The following is a 14,827-nucleotide window of genomic DNA, read 5'->3' as shown; positions in this document are numbered from 1 at the left end:
GCGAGGCCATCTCGCCAATCGGATGATTGCAAGACTCAAAGAAACTGAGTTAAATGGTGAGAGAGAGAGAGATACTTGTGTTTAAAAAACAAACAGAATTCAGTTGCTTTGCTTTGGCCTTCAACAGCAACAGTCGGGGTTGGCAGCTGTAGACGGTGCACATGGGGTAAGTTTGAATTTTTGGTTATCTCTCACACAGGTTTCTGAGCTGTCCTAGATTCAGCCGAGTGGTTTTACTTCCTAAACCGAACTACACTGTGACAGAAAACTTAAGATGATATAAAGGAGAATCAAACATCCAGCTTTGGTCTTAGAACTGGACAAGCCTTTTGGATGAGAGGAGACATTTTTTCAATTAAAAAAGAATAGAAAGGAACATCCAGTTGCTCTCTTTTCAAGCATGTAAGTCTCATTATTATCTTGGAAATCTTCCATTTTCCTCACTATGTCATCTGCAAGCATCATACAATCACAGGCCCGGAGACTCTGCTTGACGTCATCTGTCAGCCTGTCCAGTGGATCAGAGCTGACCCCTGATATCATCCCACCCCAATCTTAAACCAGTCTGTCACCCATATCACACCCCTCACCACTGCCTTGTTGTCCTCATACATGTCCTGCACCACCCTCACTTTCACCCTCACTCTGCCACTCTTCCTCATGCAGAACCACACTTCCTTTCTTTGAACTCTATCTTATGCTTTCTCAAGATAAACAACGACACAGTGCAATTCCTCCTGACCTTTTCTAGGCTTCTCCATCAAAACTCTCAGAGCAAAAATAGCATCAGTTCGCTTTCTTGCTCAGTGACCATCACCTGTCAGCCTAGCTCCAACAGCTCTTTCCCATAGGTTTATCCCTTTGTACTTTTTACTACTACTGCTAATAATAATGAATGAATCCCGATTATCCTTTGTACTACTTTTTAATAAAAACATTAAGAAATATTCATTGTTTTTATTATAGTGTATTAAATGTATCTGTATTAAAATGTGTTAGCCAGTTAGCATCATTGTAACAGACTTTCTAATTTTGTATCAAATTATAGCTGACTCCTGTCTCTGTCAACTTAAAATAACAGATTTTCTATGCCTCGATCAGTTAAAGTTTTAGGATGCTTTTGCTGGGAGGAGCTAAATTAAATAAAATTGAGAAATATACATGGTTGTTGCGACCAGATAAAAAAAAATGTAAACCTTTCAATAGTAGATTTTTGTTGGTGGCCCCCTCTAGTGGTCTGTAAAATAACAGCGTGGCGGCCTCCTCTACACTCAGATCAGTCCGTTTTGGCATACTTTTAACTGCTCGAGGTTTTCCAAACTAACAATGTTAAACAAACACAAGAACACAAGACTAAAGAGCGTCAGACTTATGGGAACTAATGCAAAACATTCTAAGGTAAAGCAGAGAGGAACGGGTTGTTTCAGTTCGCCGTCAGAAACTGAAACACTGATGCTATTTTGAGGGCAAAAATAAACCACATGCTGATATAAATAATGACAGGCAACAAACACATCCACATACTTGATGAATCTGATTCCTCATTCTGGAAATCAGTTGCTTCACCTGCTATTTTAACATCCAGACATGTCTGCTTGGCCTCAAGCTAAACTCTGAAAACACTTGCTGTGATCAAGGATGCCTAAAAAAACTGTTAATGCCGCCCTCTGGTGGTAGGATGAGGATTAAGAGTGGATTAGACAATGAAATAAACCAAGCTCAGTTGATTATTCTCATATGATAATTGTGCTCAAAAATTGCATGAGTTTATGTTACATTTTTTAGATGTAGAATTTGAAAGTCTGTCTCGTTCTCTAGTTTAGAACAATTTTTTTTCCTGTTTATCTGCAATTTAGAGTTGGTTGATTTTGCCAAGATAAACAATTCCTGGCATTAACGCAGTGAGTTGCTAAACACTGGAAACGACAGACTTTGTGACATTAATGTTTTACTTGAATGGGAGACATTTGCTCTCGCAGCAGCCGACCAGTTCACTCATGGATACAGTTAATTGGAAAATGCGCTGGGCCTCTTGTATCATCTGGTAAGTGGATTAGACATTTTCAAGTTCTCAAATATCTCCTAAAATCCCTTTTTTGGTCATAAATTTCCACTTTTGAGCAGAAATTTTCAAATCATGTAGCTGCAAATAGTGGAGAATTACTTGTGTTTTTATACTGATAATCTGCAAGAATTTACTTTAGATGAACAGTGTTTTATATTTTTATTCATCAGTCAGTATGCCATATATATGCAGTCTTGACAATATTATGTTAGTTGCACAGTGGTGTCGATTATGCCACTGTGTTTGTTCTTCTCTGTTTGTATCAACTTTGGACTGGCAGATCAGATGACTGCAGACTGATAAACAGATCAAACTCTTTCCTTTATGTACCTTTCTAGGTTTCTGTATGTGTCACTGTGTGAGTGCTCACCTCTGCCAGAACCAGAGCCTCAAATGTACGGGGAGGTCCAATCCCCTCTGTACCCGCAGCCTTACCCTCCCAACCAGCAGGAGCAGTGGGACCTCGTTGTCCCTGAGGGCTACCAGATTCGACTCACCTTCACACATTTGGATATTGAAGCTTCTGTGAACTGCTACTACGACTCACTTACAGTCAGACCCATATTTCAATACATATACAGAATTACCCTAAAAATCATAATATTAATAAATAGCTTAAGGTGAAAACCCAAATATGATTCAAGAGTAACGCTTGACAACCTGATTCGAGCTCACCACTTACATATGTTTTCACGTTTCTGTCAAGGTAATTAACAAGGTTATTATAGTTAAAATCAGATGTAAAAGCTTTGAAAAACTTTTGAATAAAATTAAAACTAACTGAAATTATTTTTTAAAGTTGGGAAATTAAAATAAAATATAATTGCACTTGTCTGATGTGATGTTGCCAAACATGTTTAATGAGACTTTGGATATCTAAAGGACTGTCAGTCAACTGCTTTCAAAAATGCCTGTTTTTATTGTAGTGCTTGATTTTCCTAAATCTTACCTCTGAAATCCATACAATAATACTTAAAAAAGACTAAACTGAAACTATGATAACCCTGGTAATCACTGTGATCATCTTGTTGATTGTGATAGTTGTAAGTTAAAAATTTACAACAGTGTATAACCACTGGAGACAACAGCAACAGATAGCTGTAGCTTATCAGCAGATTGTATCGCTGCTGCTTTGACAGAAAGTCAGTCAGTCTTTACTGTGACGTTGCACAGAATTTAAAATGGTAGAGGGACACATAACTGCACAGATTTTTTTCTCTGCATTACTATATCCAGTTTGATGTCGACTTAACTAAACATAGCATTAGTTCTGGCGGGTCATTGGATTACATTTGGCCTTTCTGGCACTTTTAACCATCTTAGACATATAAATGAAGAACCCATGAACTGAACATAAATTTTCATCTTCTGGATTTTGCCTTATGCCATACATTTGCTTATTATGGGCAATTTAACACTAAGGTCAGATTTGATGTTTTCATGTAGGATTTTATTCTTTGATCCTTTAGGTTTTCTACAAAGAGAAGGCCCTCTGGAAATTTTGTGGCAGTGAGAATTCTGCTGATGGGCATCACCCAGGCAACCAGCCCATCTTGTCTCCAGGAAACAGTCTCACCCTCATATTTCAATCAGACAGCAACAACCCAGAGGTCCACCAGAATCTGGGCTTCTCTGCCCAGTACCAGGCGATAGGTAGCTCCTCCACCTCTGCTTCTTGCACTTCCTTCTTTTACTGCTGCGCTAACTCACACTAACGTAATGACTTCTCATTATTAGACATAGATGAATGTTCTGCGCCAGAGCCTGGAGATGGCTCAGGGCCACTCTGTTCTCAGATCTGCCTCAACACTCTTGGCTCATATCTCTGCTCCTGTCATCGTGGCTATGAACTTCGCTCTGATCTGCGCACCTGTGTGTGTGAGTACCATGAAGATGCTTCCAATGAATGTGCGCGCAGACCATCAAACTGGAGTCTGCTGGGAGAACTTAGCTCCACTTCACAAACACATTCAAACATGTAGGATCTCAAGATTACCAAAAGCACTATAAAAAAGAGGAGAGGATGGGGAGTCTGGGTTTAATGTTGGAGGTAGTTGGGTCATCAAACAGCACTAATTATTATCACTTTTTTGATTCTGGACTTAAAACATTGTGTAAGGACTCCCCAAATTATCCTCAAACACTTCAGTCAATTCATTAAGAGGGTAAACTTTCTCTGTTTCTTTCCTCTCTCTCATACCCAGTATCCTGTGGCGGTGGTATATTTGATGAACCAGAGGGGCATCTGTTCAGTCCGGAATACCCTAATCACCCACCTCATGCTGTGGCCTGTCAGTATGTCATTTCTGTACAAGAGGGCTTCACTATTACTCTAAACTTTACTGACAACTTCCACATTGAGAGCATGGACAGCCCAGAGGGCCCGCAATGTCTCCATCACTGGTTGGAGGTAATGGCGAGCGATTTCAGCACACCTAGATTCATCAAAATCATATGAAATAAAAATGTCTCTATATGTCATACAATTAATAAACTGTGCACTACTCTCTCCTAAAAAGTTGACTGTCAGAGACGAACAGCCCACAAAGCTATGTGGCAGAACGAGCCCAGGACTGATAGTCACAAACTCAAACATGGTCAAGATGGAATACCACATTGACGATGAAGGACAGAGCAATGGCTGGAGCCTCGACTACAGCACACACAGTGAGGATGACCAGTAACATGTCATCAAGCAACTACAGTTCTCCTGGTTGTCCTTCTGGGTTTAAACCTCAGTGTAAAATATATGTTTGATTGTTTTTGCTGTTTCCAGGGGTGAAGTGTCCATCACCTGGAAGTGTAGCTAAAGGCAGGGTCACTCCTAATTTGAGTGAATATCTCTTCAGAGATTACATCTATGTACGCTGCGATCAAGGATACAAGCTGATGATGGTTAGCTGAAATTGTGTTTTTTAACAGTGAAAAACAAAATAATTATTTACTGGTTACTGTGTATAATGTAAAACATGGTTTTTACCCTTCTTTAATCTGTCAGAATGGTCGGGAGATGGAGAGTTTCTCTTCCATTTGCCAAAGCAATGGGCAGTGGCACCGTCCTCTGCCAGAATGCCACAGTAGGTTGTCTCTAAGCATATATACACAAAGTCTTCTCCATCCATACTAGTGTTCAGAGACAAAATGCATTTTGTTGTATTTTCTTTCTTTGTTCCTGTGCAGTAATTGATTGCGGAGAACCTGACCCCTTGCTGAACGGAGGCGTGGCCTTCCTTTCCGGGTTTCAGAATCAGTATCTTTCTGTTATTCAGTATCGCTGCAATGAACCATTTTACTCTCTCCTTGGGGATGCAAACGGTGAGATGTTAACAGTGCAATCTGTTTTGGATTCCTACTGTTCATTACTTTCCTTTTGCACAGTTCTGAAACTTTACTATTAGCAGGCTCCATTAACCATAATGTGCGATTCTCATTCAGTCAAACTATAATGACATACTGATATGATGATACATGATATATACTACCATAATTCAAAACTTAAATAAGATTTAAATGCTAACATGATTTAACTGGAAATATATACCCTTTACATTTCTTCCACAACTCTTGAGGATCAGCAAAAAAAATTGTAAAAGTCACATTGTTTCTTTTTCTGCTCCTCAGTTAACTTTACATGTGATGCAGACAGGAAATGGAGATCAACCCATGAAGTTATTGACAGTCCACATTGTTTACCAGGTATACATTTCCTGCAAAACTTGATGACGATTAAATGGTTAATTTAATGGGAAATTGATGTGTGAGATTTATATGCAAGTTTGTATCCAATTCAGTCTGTGGTCAGCCAACAAATCACATTGATGTGTATCAGAGGATCTTTGGAGGCCAGGACGCTCCAGATAATGCAATCCCCTGGCAAGTGCTACTTAGTGTTAGGGGAAGGGGAGGAGGCATGGTGATTGGAGACCGCTGGGTTATGACAGCAGCTCATAATGTAGTAGAGAAGGGAGTGGTGGCATCAAATGAATCTGTACGGGTAAGTAGTTGACTGTGAGCATTACTTTGTATGATCTCTGTCTGATCGGGATTCGCTTGGTAAATCTTTCCTTTTATGATATTGACTTGCAGATTTTCATGGGACTTAATGAGGTAAAAGCCCTCGAGAAATCTCCTCTGTTTGCTGCTTCAATCCATGTTCACCCTGAGTACAACAACCCCAACGATGTAGACTACAACAATGACATTGCACTGATCAAACTGAATGTCACACTCACATTCGACTCATCTGTAATGCCAGTGTGTTTGCCAGAACCAGGAGCCACATATGATACTGGTGTGATGGGGTAAACAAACTACTATTGTGTGATAATGATTTTATTTATAAAAAAAAATGATTTTTTTCATCTTTAATGTCATCTACACTGTATAAAATTTGATGTTACATTTAAGTGTTCTTGTTGTTTGTTAATCAGTTGAGTTGACAAGCTATTATCTTTTAGGTTCTGGATTAGTAAGAATTTTTACTGAACCCACAATGAATGTGTTTTGTATTCTTTCAGGTTGGTGTCTGGCTTTGGTGTTACAAACGAGAATAATCGTCGCATTCTAACAAATCAACTGAAGTATGTTTATCTCCCAGTGGTGGACCAGCAGACATGCAGTGATTCAGTCACTTCGGCAAGGATAAGAAGGAACAACATACCAGACTTAACAAATAACATGTTTTGTGCTGGACTCCCTGAAGGTGGGAAGGACTCATGCCAGGGTGACAGTGGGGGCCCCTTCACTCTGACTAAAGATGGGCGACAATGGGCTGCTGGGATTGTCAGCTGGGGGGTTGAGTGTGGAGGAAAGGGCACATATGGAGTCTATACCAGAGTCGCTAATTACCTGAACTGGATCAAGAAGACCATGCAGGAGAACTAAAGTTACAGTAATTCAGAACAACAAGGTGTAAATACACGTTGAGAAAAAAAATTGCATAATAAACTAAATTTTCTATGTTGTGGAGTTTGATTTGAGAATTTTTAATCTATATATCATTAAAAAACTATATAAATTCAGTTATTGATTTACTGTCTGTAAGTCAATGCATTATCTTTAAATCACTGCAACGCCTGTCTTTTACTACGTTTGAATAAAGATAGTTATCAGATCTGCATGTGTTTTATTCTTGTGTCTAAGATTATTCAAATCCTCCCACTTTGAAAATGATAAACACATCATCAGTCATTTCATCCCACTCTAACATTACTAAGCAATACTTTTATATGCAAAGAAGGCCCGCTCTCTTTCCACGTGCTTTTCCTTCGGCTCATTCTCTACAGGTTTGTACTTGATACGAACTTAAATTCTTTTGGTTTTTATGTGCAACAATATTCGAGACATTACTGGCATTTTTTCTCCCATACAGATCATGTTTCTACTTGTTTTTGCCAAAACAAACAAAGATAAAAAAGCTTGACGACAAAAAGTTCAGTTCAAATTCCAGTGCTAAATACAGCTAATCATCTTCTGTGTGACAGTCGTGGTTCATTCCAGTCTGAGACATCTCTTCTGGAAGTACAATCGACACCAGAGCTTTACAAACATGGGCTGGACCCACTGCATCATTTGGTGAGTGTGATGAAAATTTTTTAATTTGTTTCTTGTATTAAAGAATCTTCTTTTATTTCAGTGAATTTCTCATTAAGCTCATGGAGCCTATCAGAATTGCAGAGCTTTTTGTTATGTGATGTTTTTTTAATCATTATGCTTCATCTACAACCAATGTTCTAGACATATAGCTGTTAAAGTTGAAGACGTTGAACAAATTGTTAGTAATGTAGAAGAAATCAGCTTTGTGATTGAAGAAAGTTGATGTTAAAATTAAAGTGAAAATCAGCGGTTGTGTCACTTTATTTGCTCTTGTTCTGTTTGCATCAACTTTGGACGACTGGCTGAGCTCCAGCTCTCTGTTTATTTGCTTTTCCAGGTTTCTGTGGTTTTCAGTGAGCGAGTGCCAGCAGCTGTCCACCACTGAGCCTGAAATGCACGGACAAATCCAGTCTCCCCATTATCCGCGACCTTATCCTCCCCACCTGCAAAAGCAATGGGACCTCTGGGTTCCCAGGGGTTACCAGATCCAGCTGTCTTTAACACATCTGGATATTAAAGCTTCTGCAGACTGCAGTCAAGACTCTCTCACAGTCAGAGCTTTGATTAGATCTGAATTTAAAAAATATTTCAAACAAGACACAAAACTTTTTATATTGCAGTTTTCAATTTTAGTGTATTCATTCATTCAGTTTGACTGGAAGTTAATTTGAATTAAGACGTTGGTTTAGAATTTTGTTTTTTACAAGAGCAGTTTGTTAACATGAGTTTTGACTTAATTTTCCAGTTTTTCTACGATGAAAAGGTTGCGGGAAAGTTTTGTCACCAGGGAAACTCTACTGATCACCATGGTGACGAGACGTTCCTTTTTCCAGGCAACAAACTGACTCTTGTATTCCAAACAAGCGACTCTACACCAGAGCATCAACAACATACTGGTTTATCTGCCACATATAAGGCAATAGGTACAGTTTTCCTGAAATTTTTCAACTCCCATTAATGTACTATTTCATCAACAGCTTCAGGAAAAGTTTAACACAGTAAATATTCTTTTAATAGACATAGACGAGTGTTCCAAAACAGACCCAGGACTGGATTCAGGTCCGCTTTGCTCTCAAATCTGTATCAACACTGCTGGGTCCTACCACTGCTCCTGCCACAGTGGTTACAAGCTTCATTTAGACCAGCGCACATGTCTGTGTAAGTGTCGAATACAAGAAATGAGGCCTTTTTGTACATTAATACTTGTCATACTATGAAGCTCAGTCGCTAGAATATGGTTGAGGTGGTATGCTGATTACTGATTCTCTTACTGTTATTATTATACTAACCTTTGGTTCTTGCCCAGCGTCCTGTGGTGGGTGTGTTTTTGACAAGCATGAAGGACATCTGACCAGTCCAGGGTATCCTAAACCCTCACCCCCTTTTCTCTCCTGCAAGTACATCATCTCTGTGGAGCCCAGATACATCGTGACGCTCAACTTCAGAGACAATTTTCACATTGATAATAAAGATAATCAGCATGGTTCAAGCTGCCAAGGTCACTTTTTACAGGTAACGACTCGCGGTACCCACAGGGATTAAAAGTTACAAACCATGCTCCTCTGGTCTGTATGTAGCCTTCCACTATTTTTCCCCTCATAGGTGACCATTCCAGGCAGATTAGCTATGAAATTCTGTGGAACAAAGAGTCCTGGTCTGATAGTTACGAACTCCAGTACAGTCAGGCTGGACTACCACACTGAGGAGGAAGGTCTGAGCAACGGCTGGAGCCTGCAATATAGCACACATGGTGAGGAGGAGAGGTGGCATTTCCACGTTAGCAGTTTAAAACTATTTTTCTCATGCTGTTCATTCATGTTTGGTTGCTGCATTCTTTACAGAGGTGAAATGTCCGCACCCAGGGAGTCTGACCAAAGGCAGGATCACTCCTGATTTAAATGAATACTTTAGTGGAGACTCGATCCATGTCACTTGAGACCAAGAATACAAGTTGATGATGGTAATATGACATTTCATTGTTTACCACAGTGTGCATCAGTGAACTCTATTAACAGCCTCTTTTCCCTCACAGGATATTTATAGAGATTTTGGGTTTTTTTGTTTTTTTTGCTATCTGCATGTGTCTGTGTTTGAGCAACAGAAGCAGATCTTTCTTCATTTTTCTTTTGTTTTTTTCTTCGGTGAATTTGTCAATTAGAAAACGTGTGTAACAGTCATATATTTTCAGGGACAACAAGAGATTAAGACATTCTCAGCCATGTGTCAAAGTGACGGGCAGTGGCAACTCCCTCTCCCAACCTGCATAGCAGGTACTGATGTGCTGTCAAAATAAAATACTCTAATAACAAATTTAGGACTTCAAAATGACAGCATGAAGCCTTTGCTTGCATGCACCTGAGTTCTGTTCATCTTATCCAGTTTGTGGTCAGCCAACAAATCACATCAATGAGTATCAGAGGATATTTGGAGGCCAAGACGCTCCAGAGAATACAATCCCCTGGCAAGTGCTACTTAGTGTTAGGGGAAGGGGAGGAGGCATGGTGATTGGAGACCGGTGGATTATGACAGCAGCTCATAATGTAGTAGAGAAGGGAGTGGTGGTATCAAATGAATCTGTACGGGTAAGTAGCTGACTGTGAGAATTATTTAATGGCTAATCAGTGTCAAATCACGCAATAAGGGTAAATATTAGGAAGGAATTCTTTTCTGTGGGTAAATGTTGCCTTTTGTGATGTGGACTTGCAGATTTTTGTGGGCTCTAATAATGGTAGAACCCTTCAGAAATCTCCTCTGCTTGCTGCCTCAATCCATGTTCACCCTGAGTACAACAACCCCAACGATGTAGACTACAACAATGACATTGCACTGATCAAACTGGAAGACACACTCACATTCAACTCATCTGTAATGCCAGTGTGTTTGCCAGAACCGGGAGCCACATATGATACTGGCGTGATGGGGTAAACAAGCTACTATTGTGTCATAATGATTGTGTAGTCTTGTTTAAGCCATCTCCACTATATAAATTTGATGTTACATTCAAGTGTTCTCGTTATTTGTGAACCAGTTTAAGTTAACAAGCCATTATCTTTAAGGTCTTTTTTTTTTTTAGGTCTATCTCTTATCTTTTAGGTTATATAGCACATTTCCAAACAGTCCATGCTGCACAAAGTGTTTAACAATGTAAAATGCCACTAAAACAACTAAAATGTAAAACAATGATGCAGGAAAATATAGAAAAAACAAATAAGTAGATGAAATAAGTCAATAGGTTTTTTTAAGGTTCTGGATTAGTAAGAATTCACAATGAATGTGTTTTGTACTTCTTTCAGGTTGGTGTCTGGCTTTGGTGTTACAATAGAGAATAATCGTCGCATTCTAACAAATCAACTGAAGTATGTTTATCTCCCAGTGGTGGACCAGCAGACATGCATGGATTCAATCAGTTCGGCAAGGAGGAGAAGGAACAACATACCAGACTTAACAAATAACATGTTTTGTGCTGGACTCCCTGAAGGTGGGAAGGACTCATGCCAGGGTGACAATGGAAGCCCCTTCACTCTGACTAAAGATGGGCGACACTGGGCTGCTGGGATTGTCAGCTGGGGGATTGAGTGTGGAGGAAAGGGCACATATGGAGTCTATACCAGAGTCGCTAATTACCTGAACTGGATCAAGAAGACCATGCAGGAGAACTAAAGTTACAGTAATTCAGAACAACAAGGTGTAAATACATGATGAGACAAAAAATTGCATAATAAACTAAATTTTCTCTGTTGTGGAGTTTGATTTGAGAACTTTTAATCTATATTTAATTAAAAGCTCAGTTTTTGATTTTCCTTTTACTATGTTTGAATAAAGATAGTTAATGCAGATTTGCATGTGTTTTTTTCTTGTGTCTAAGATTATTCAAATCCTCCCACTTTGAAAATGATAAACACATCATCAGTCATTTCATCCCACTCTAACATTACTAAGCAATACTTTTATATGCAAAGAAGGCCCGCTCTCTTTCCACGTGCTTTTTCTTCGGCTTATTCTCTACAGGTTTGTACTTGATACGAACTTAAATTCTTTTGGTTTTTATGTGCAACCATGTTCGAGGCATTATTGGCATTTTTTCTCCCATACAGATCATGTTTCTACTTGTTTTTGCCAAAGCAAACAAAGAAAAAAAAAGAAGCTTGACGACAAAAAGTCCAGTTCAAATTCCAGTGCTAAATACAGCTAATCATCTTCTGTGTGACAGTCATGGTTCATTCCAGACTGAGACATCTCTTCTGGAAGTTCAATCAATGCCAGAGCTTTACAGACATGGGCTGGACCCACTGCATCATTTGGTGAGTGTGATGAAGATTTTTTAATTTGTTTTTTGTATTAAAGAATCTTCTTTTTCTTTTGTGAATTTCCAATTTAGCTCACAAAGCCTATCAAGATTTTAGAGCTTTTTGTTATATGGTGGGTTTTTTTAATCATTATGCTCCGTCTACAACCAATGTTCTAGACATGAAGCTGTTAAAATTAAACAAAGTGAGCAAATTGTTAGTAATATAGAAGAAACCAGTTTGGTGTTAGAAGAAAGTTAAATGTTAAATTGAAAATAAAAATCATCGATTGCATCACTTGATTTGCTCTTGTGTCTGTGAAGGTTCTCAGTCATCCAGGTCATTGTAGTCAAAGGAGCTTACAAAGAAAAGCGTCTGGACTTCTTTAAGTTGCTTGAAGACGTTTCACCTCTCATCCGAGAAGCTTCTTCAGTTCTAAGGTCAAATAGTGGGGAGTCCCAGATTTAAACAACATAGAAGAGCCACCTCCACAGGACAAGATTCAGCTGTCCATCTGCATCTTAAGGATAAAGGACACTCTTTCGAGGATGCCAATGTTCACATTTTGGACAGAGAGGACAGATGGTTTGAAAGAGGAGTGAAAGAAGCCATCTATGTCCACTGTGAGCGACCATCTTTGAACAGAGGCGGTGGTTTACGACACCAACTGTCTGCCATCTATAACCCAGTTTTGAGGTCCCTCCCCAGACGCCTTAACGCCCACTCACATCCTGGGCCATCTGACCTCAGGAATTCGCATGATAAGGTGGGGCCAGGTTTCACAATGAGCTCACCCGAAACCCTGGCTGATTGGGACCCACACCCGTTTTCACACCTTGCTCAGGCGATTAGAGGATCATCATGGGTCCTTTTGTCCCTCTGTGGGGAGAAACTCCCACTAGCTTTAAATCTGGGACTCCCCACCATTTGACCTTAGAACTGAAGAAGCTTCTCGGATGAGAGGTGAAACGTCTTCAAGCAACTTAAAGAAGTCCAGACGCTTTTCTTTGCAAGCTCCTTTGACTTTATTTGCTCTTGTTCTGTTTGCATCAAATTTGGACGACTGACTCAGCTCCAGCGCTCTGATTTTTTCACTTTTCCAGGTGTCTGTGGTTTTCAGTGAGCGAGTGCCGGCAGCTGTCCAACACTGAGCCTGTCATGCACGGACAAATCCAGTCTCCCCAATATTCTCAACCTTATCTTCTCATCCTGCAAAAGCAATGGGACCTCTGTATCTGCTGGTTTCAGATTTTTATGTAGCTTAATGATATCAGAACATTTCAGCGCTCTCTTCAGTAAGCAGCTCAGTCTATTTTCACCCTGAGTACAACAACTCCAGCAGTACAGACTACAGCAATGGTACTGACTTGATCAGAGTGCAAAAGTAGATCTCATAATCTCATGTGCAATGCCCATATGTTTGCCAGAGGAGGGTGCTACACACATAACTGAAATGAGAGGCCAATAAATACATTAGATTTTTTTAAAGTATCATATTTATTTAATAGGAGTAAAACTTTTTCCTCATAAATTTTTGAATTTGTTCTTCTCCCCTAAGTAACAACATGTATAAATTTCACTAATTTTGTGGAAAAGATTTACAGGAAGTCACTGCTGTATTTTTGTTTTCACGCTGGTTTCGGGCTTTGGTCTTTTAATAATGAGCATGTGTATTTCCACAAGGAGACACATGAAATACCAGAATTAACAAATAACATGTTTTGTGCTGAACTCCCTGAAGGTGGGAAGGACTCATGCCAGGGTGACAGAGACACTGGGCTGCTGGGATTGTCAGCTGGTGGGTTGAGTGCATACCAGGTAACAATCTGTTGTTAGCATAAAGGCATTTAATCACACATTTAAGTCTTCAGTCTGTTGTCAGACAGCAAAATCCCTTAATAGTGTAAGAGTATATCATGAGTATAAATGGAGCCAGGAGAGCAAGCATGGTTGCAGGACCAGGCAATTATGACTTCAAATAGTTATGTTGTAACGGGCAACCTGTATCAAATTTAACAGGTAAATATTCAGTTGCATGTGTTATTTGATATTTGCTTATTGAATACTTCCCCCTTCCTTTTATGGTGTTGATTTGCAGATTTTCATGTGATCTAATCAGAACCTTCCAGCTCTCCCCTGTGTTTCTGGTCACACTACAGCAATGCCATTGCCTTGATCCTCTACACTTGATCATATTCACCTCATTCATTATCATTAAGTCCATATGCTTGCCAGCAGAAGATGCTGATTCTTGTGAACACATTCGCCAATTTATGCTTTTCTCCACTCGAGTGCCAACCTATAGATCTCACTCGGCTTCAACATGAAATACCTGTAGATGTTTTGAATTTTCCATAAGTGTGCAATAATTGTTTAAACAAAATCAGGCAGGTGCATAAATTTGGGCACCACAAAAAAAGAAATGAAATCAATATGAAGTGGATCCGCCTTTTGAAGAAATTACAGCCTCTAAACGCTTCCTGTGGGTTCCAATGAGAGTCTGGATTGTGGTTGAAGGTATTTTGGACCATTCCTCTTTACAAAACATCTCTAGTTCATTCAGGTTTGATGGCTTCCGAGCATGGACAGCTCTCTTTAACTCACACCACAGATTTTCAATAATATTCAGGTCTGGGGACTGAGATGGCCATTACAGAACGTTGTACTTTTTCCTCTGCATGAATGCCTTAGTGGATTTTGAGCAGTGTTTTGGGTCGTTGTCTTGATGACCACATATTTTACTGTAGGCAGCAGGTGTTTTTCTTGGAATGCTGTGTTCTTTTTCCTCCATGCATAACACCCCTTCTTATGCCCAAATAACGAAATTTTACTTTCATCAGTCCACAGCACCTTATTCCAGACTGAAGCTGGCTTGTCCAAA

The 14,827-nt window shown here is 39.6% G+C and overlaps 1 protein-coding gene and 1 pseudogene across 2 annotated transcripts; both read left to right on the top strand.

Annotated features, from left to right (window-relative positions):
• Nucleotides 1-1,912: 1,912 nt before the first annotated feature.
• On the top strand, nt 1,913-7,178 carry LOC146508462 (complement C1r subcomponent-like). Its single transcript, XM_085177757.1, has 13 exons — nt 1,913-2,044; nt 2,404-2,617; nt 3,535-3,718; nt 3,803-3,943; nt 4,270-4,475; nt 4,585-4,732; nt 4,842-4,960; nt 5,064-5,142; nt 5,246-5,380; nt 5,687-5,761; nt 5,857-6,059; nt 6,152-6,366; nt 6,583-7,178. The coding sequence occupies exons 1-13, from the start codon at nt 1,944-1,946 to the stop codon at nt 6,947-6,949; spliced, it is 2,187 nt and encodes a 728-aa protein (XP_085033883.1). The 5' UTR covers nt 1,913-1,943; the 3' UTR covers nt 6,950-7,178.
• Nucleotides 7,179-7,510: 332 nt separating this feature from the next.
• Nucleotides 7,511-11,966, top strand: LOC146508461 (complement C1r subcomponent-like; annotated as a pseudogene). Its single transcript, XR_014876902.1, has 11 exons — nt 7,511-7,639; nt 7,998-8,211; nt 8,406-8,583; nt 8,678-8,818; nt 8,967-9,172; nt 9,263-9,410; nt 9,502-9,620; nt 9,849-9,930; nt 10,040-10,242; nt 10,367-10,581; nt 10,954-11,966. The product of XR_014876902.1 is annotated as a complement C1r subcomponent-like (transcript).
• Nucleotides 11,967-14,827: the final 2,861 nt, after the last annotated feature.

Source organism: Neolamprologus multifasciatus, chromosome 11 (assembly GCF_963576455.1).
Source record: "Neolamprologus multifasciatus chromosome 11, fNeoMul1.2, whole genome shotgun sequence".
In the NCBI taxonomy this organism is placed as follows: Eukaryota; Metazoa; Chordata; class Actinopteri; order Cichliformes; family Cichlidae; genus Neolamprologus; species Neolamprologus multifasciatus.
This window is presented reverse-complemented; position numbering and strand designations above follow the sequence as displayed.

Bases quoted from the DNA above. Each gene is read 5' to 3' on its own strand.
- LOC146508462 (XM_085177757.1), top strand. From the start codon at position 1,944: ATGTTTTACTTGAATGGGAGACATTTGCTCTCGCAGCAGCCGACCAGT. The intron at 2,045-2,403 runs GTAAGTGGATTA...GTACCTTTCTAG, and splicing joins TGGGCCTCTTGTATCATCTG to GTTTCTGTATGTGTCACTGT. The intron at 4,476-4,584 runs GTAATGGCGAGC...TCTCCTAAAAAG, and splicing joins GTCTCCATCACTGGTTGGAG to TTGACTGTCAGAGACGAACA.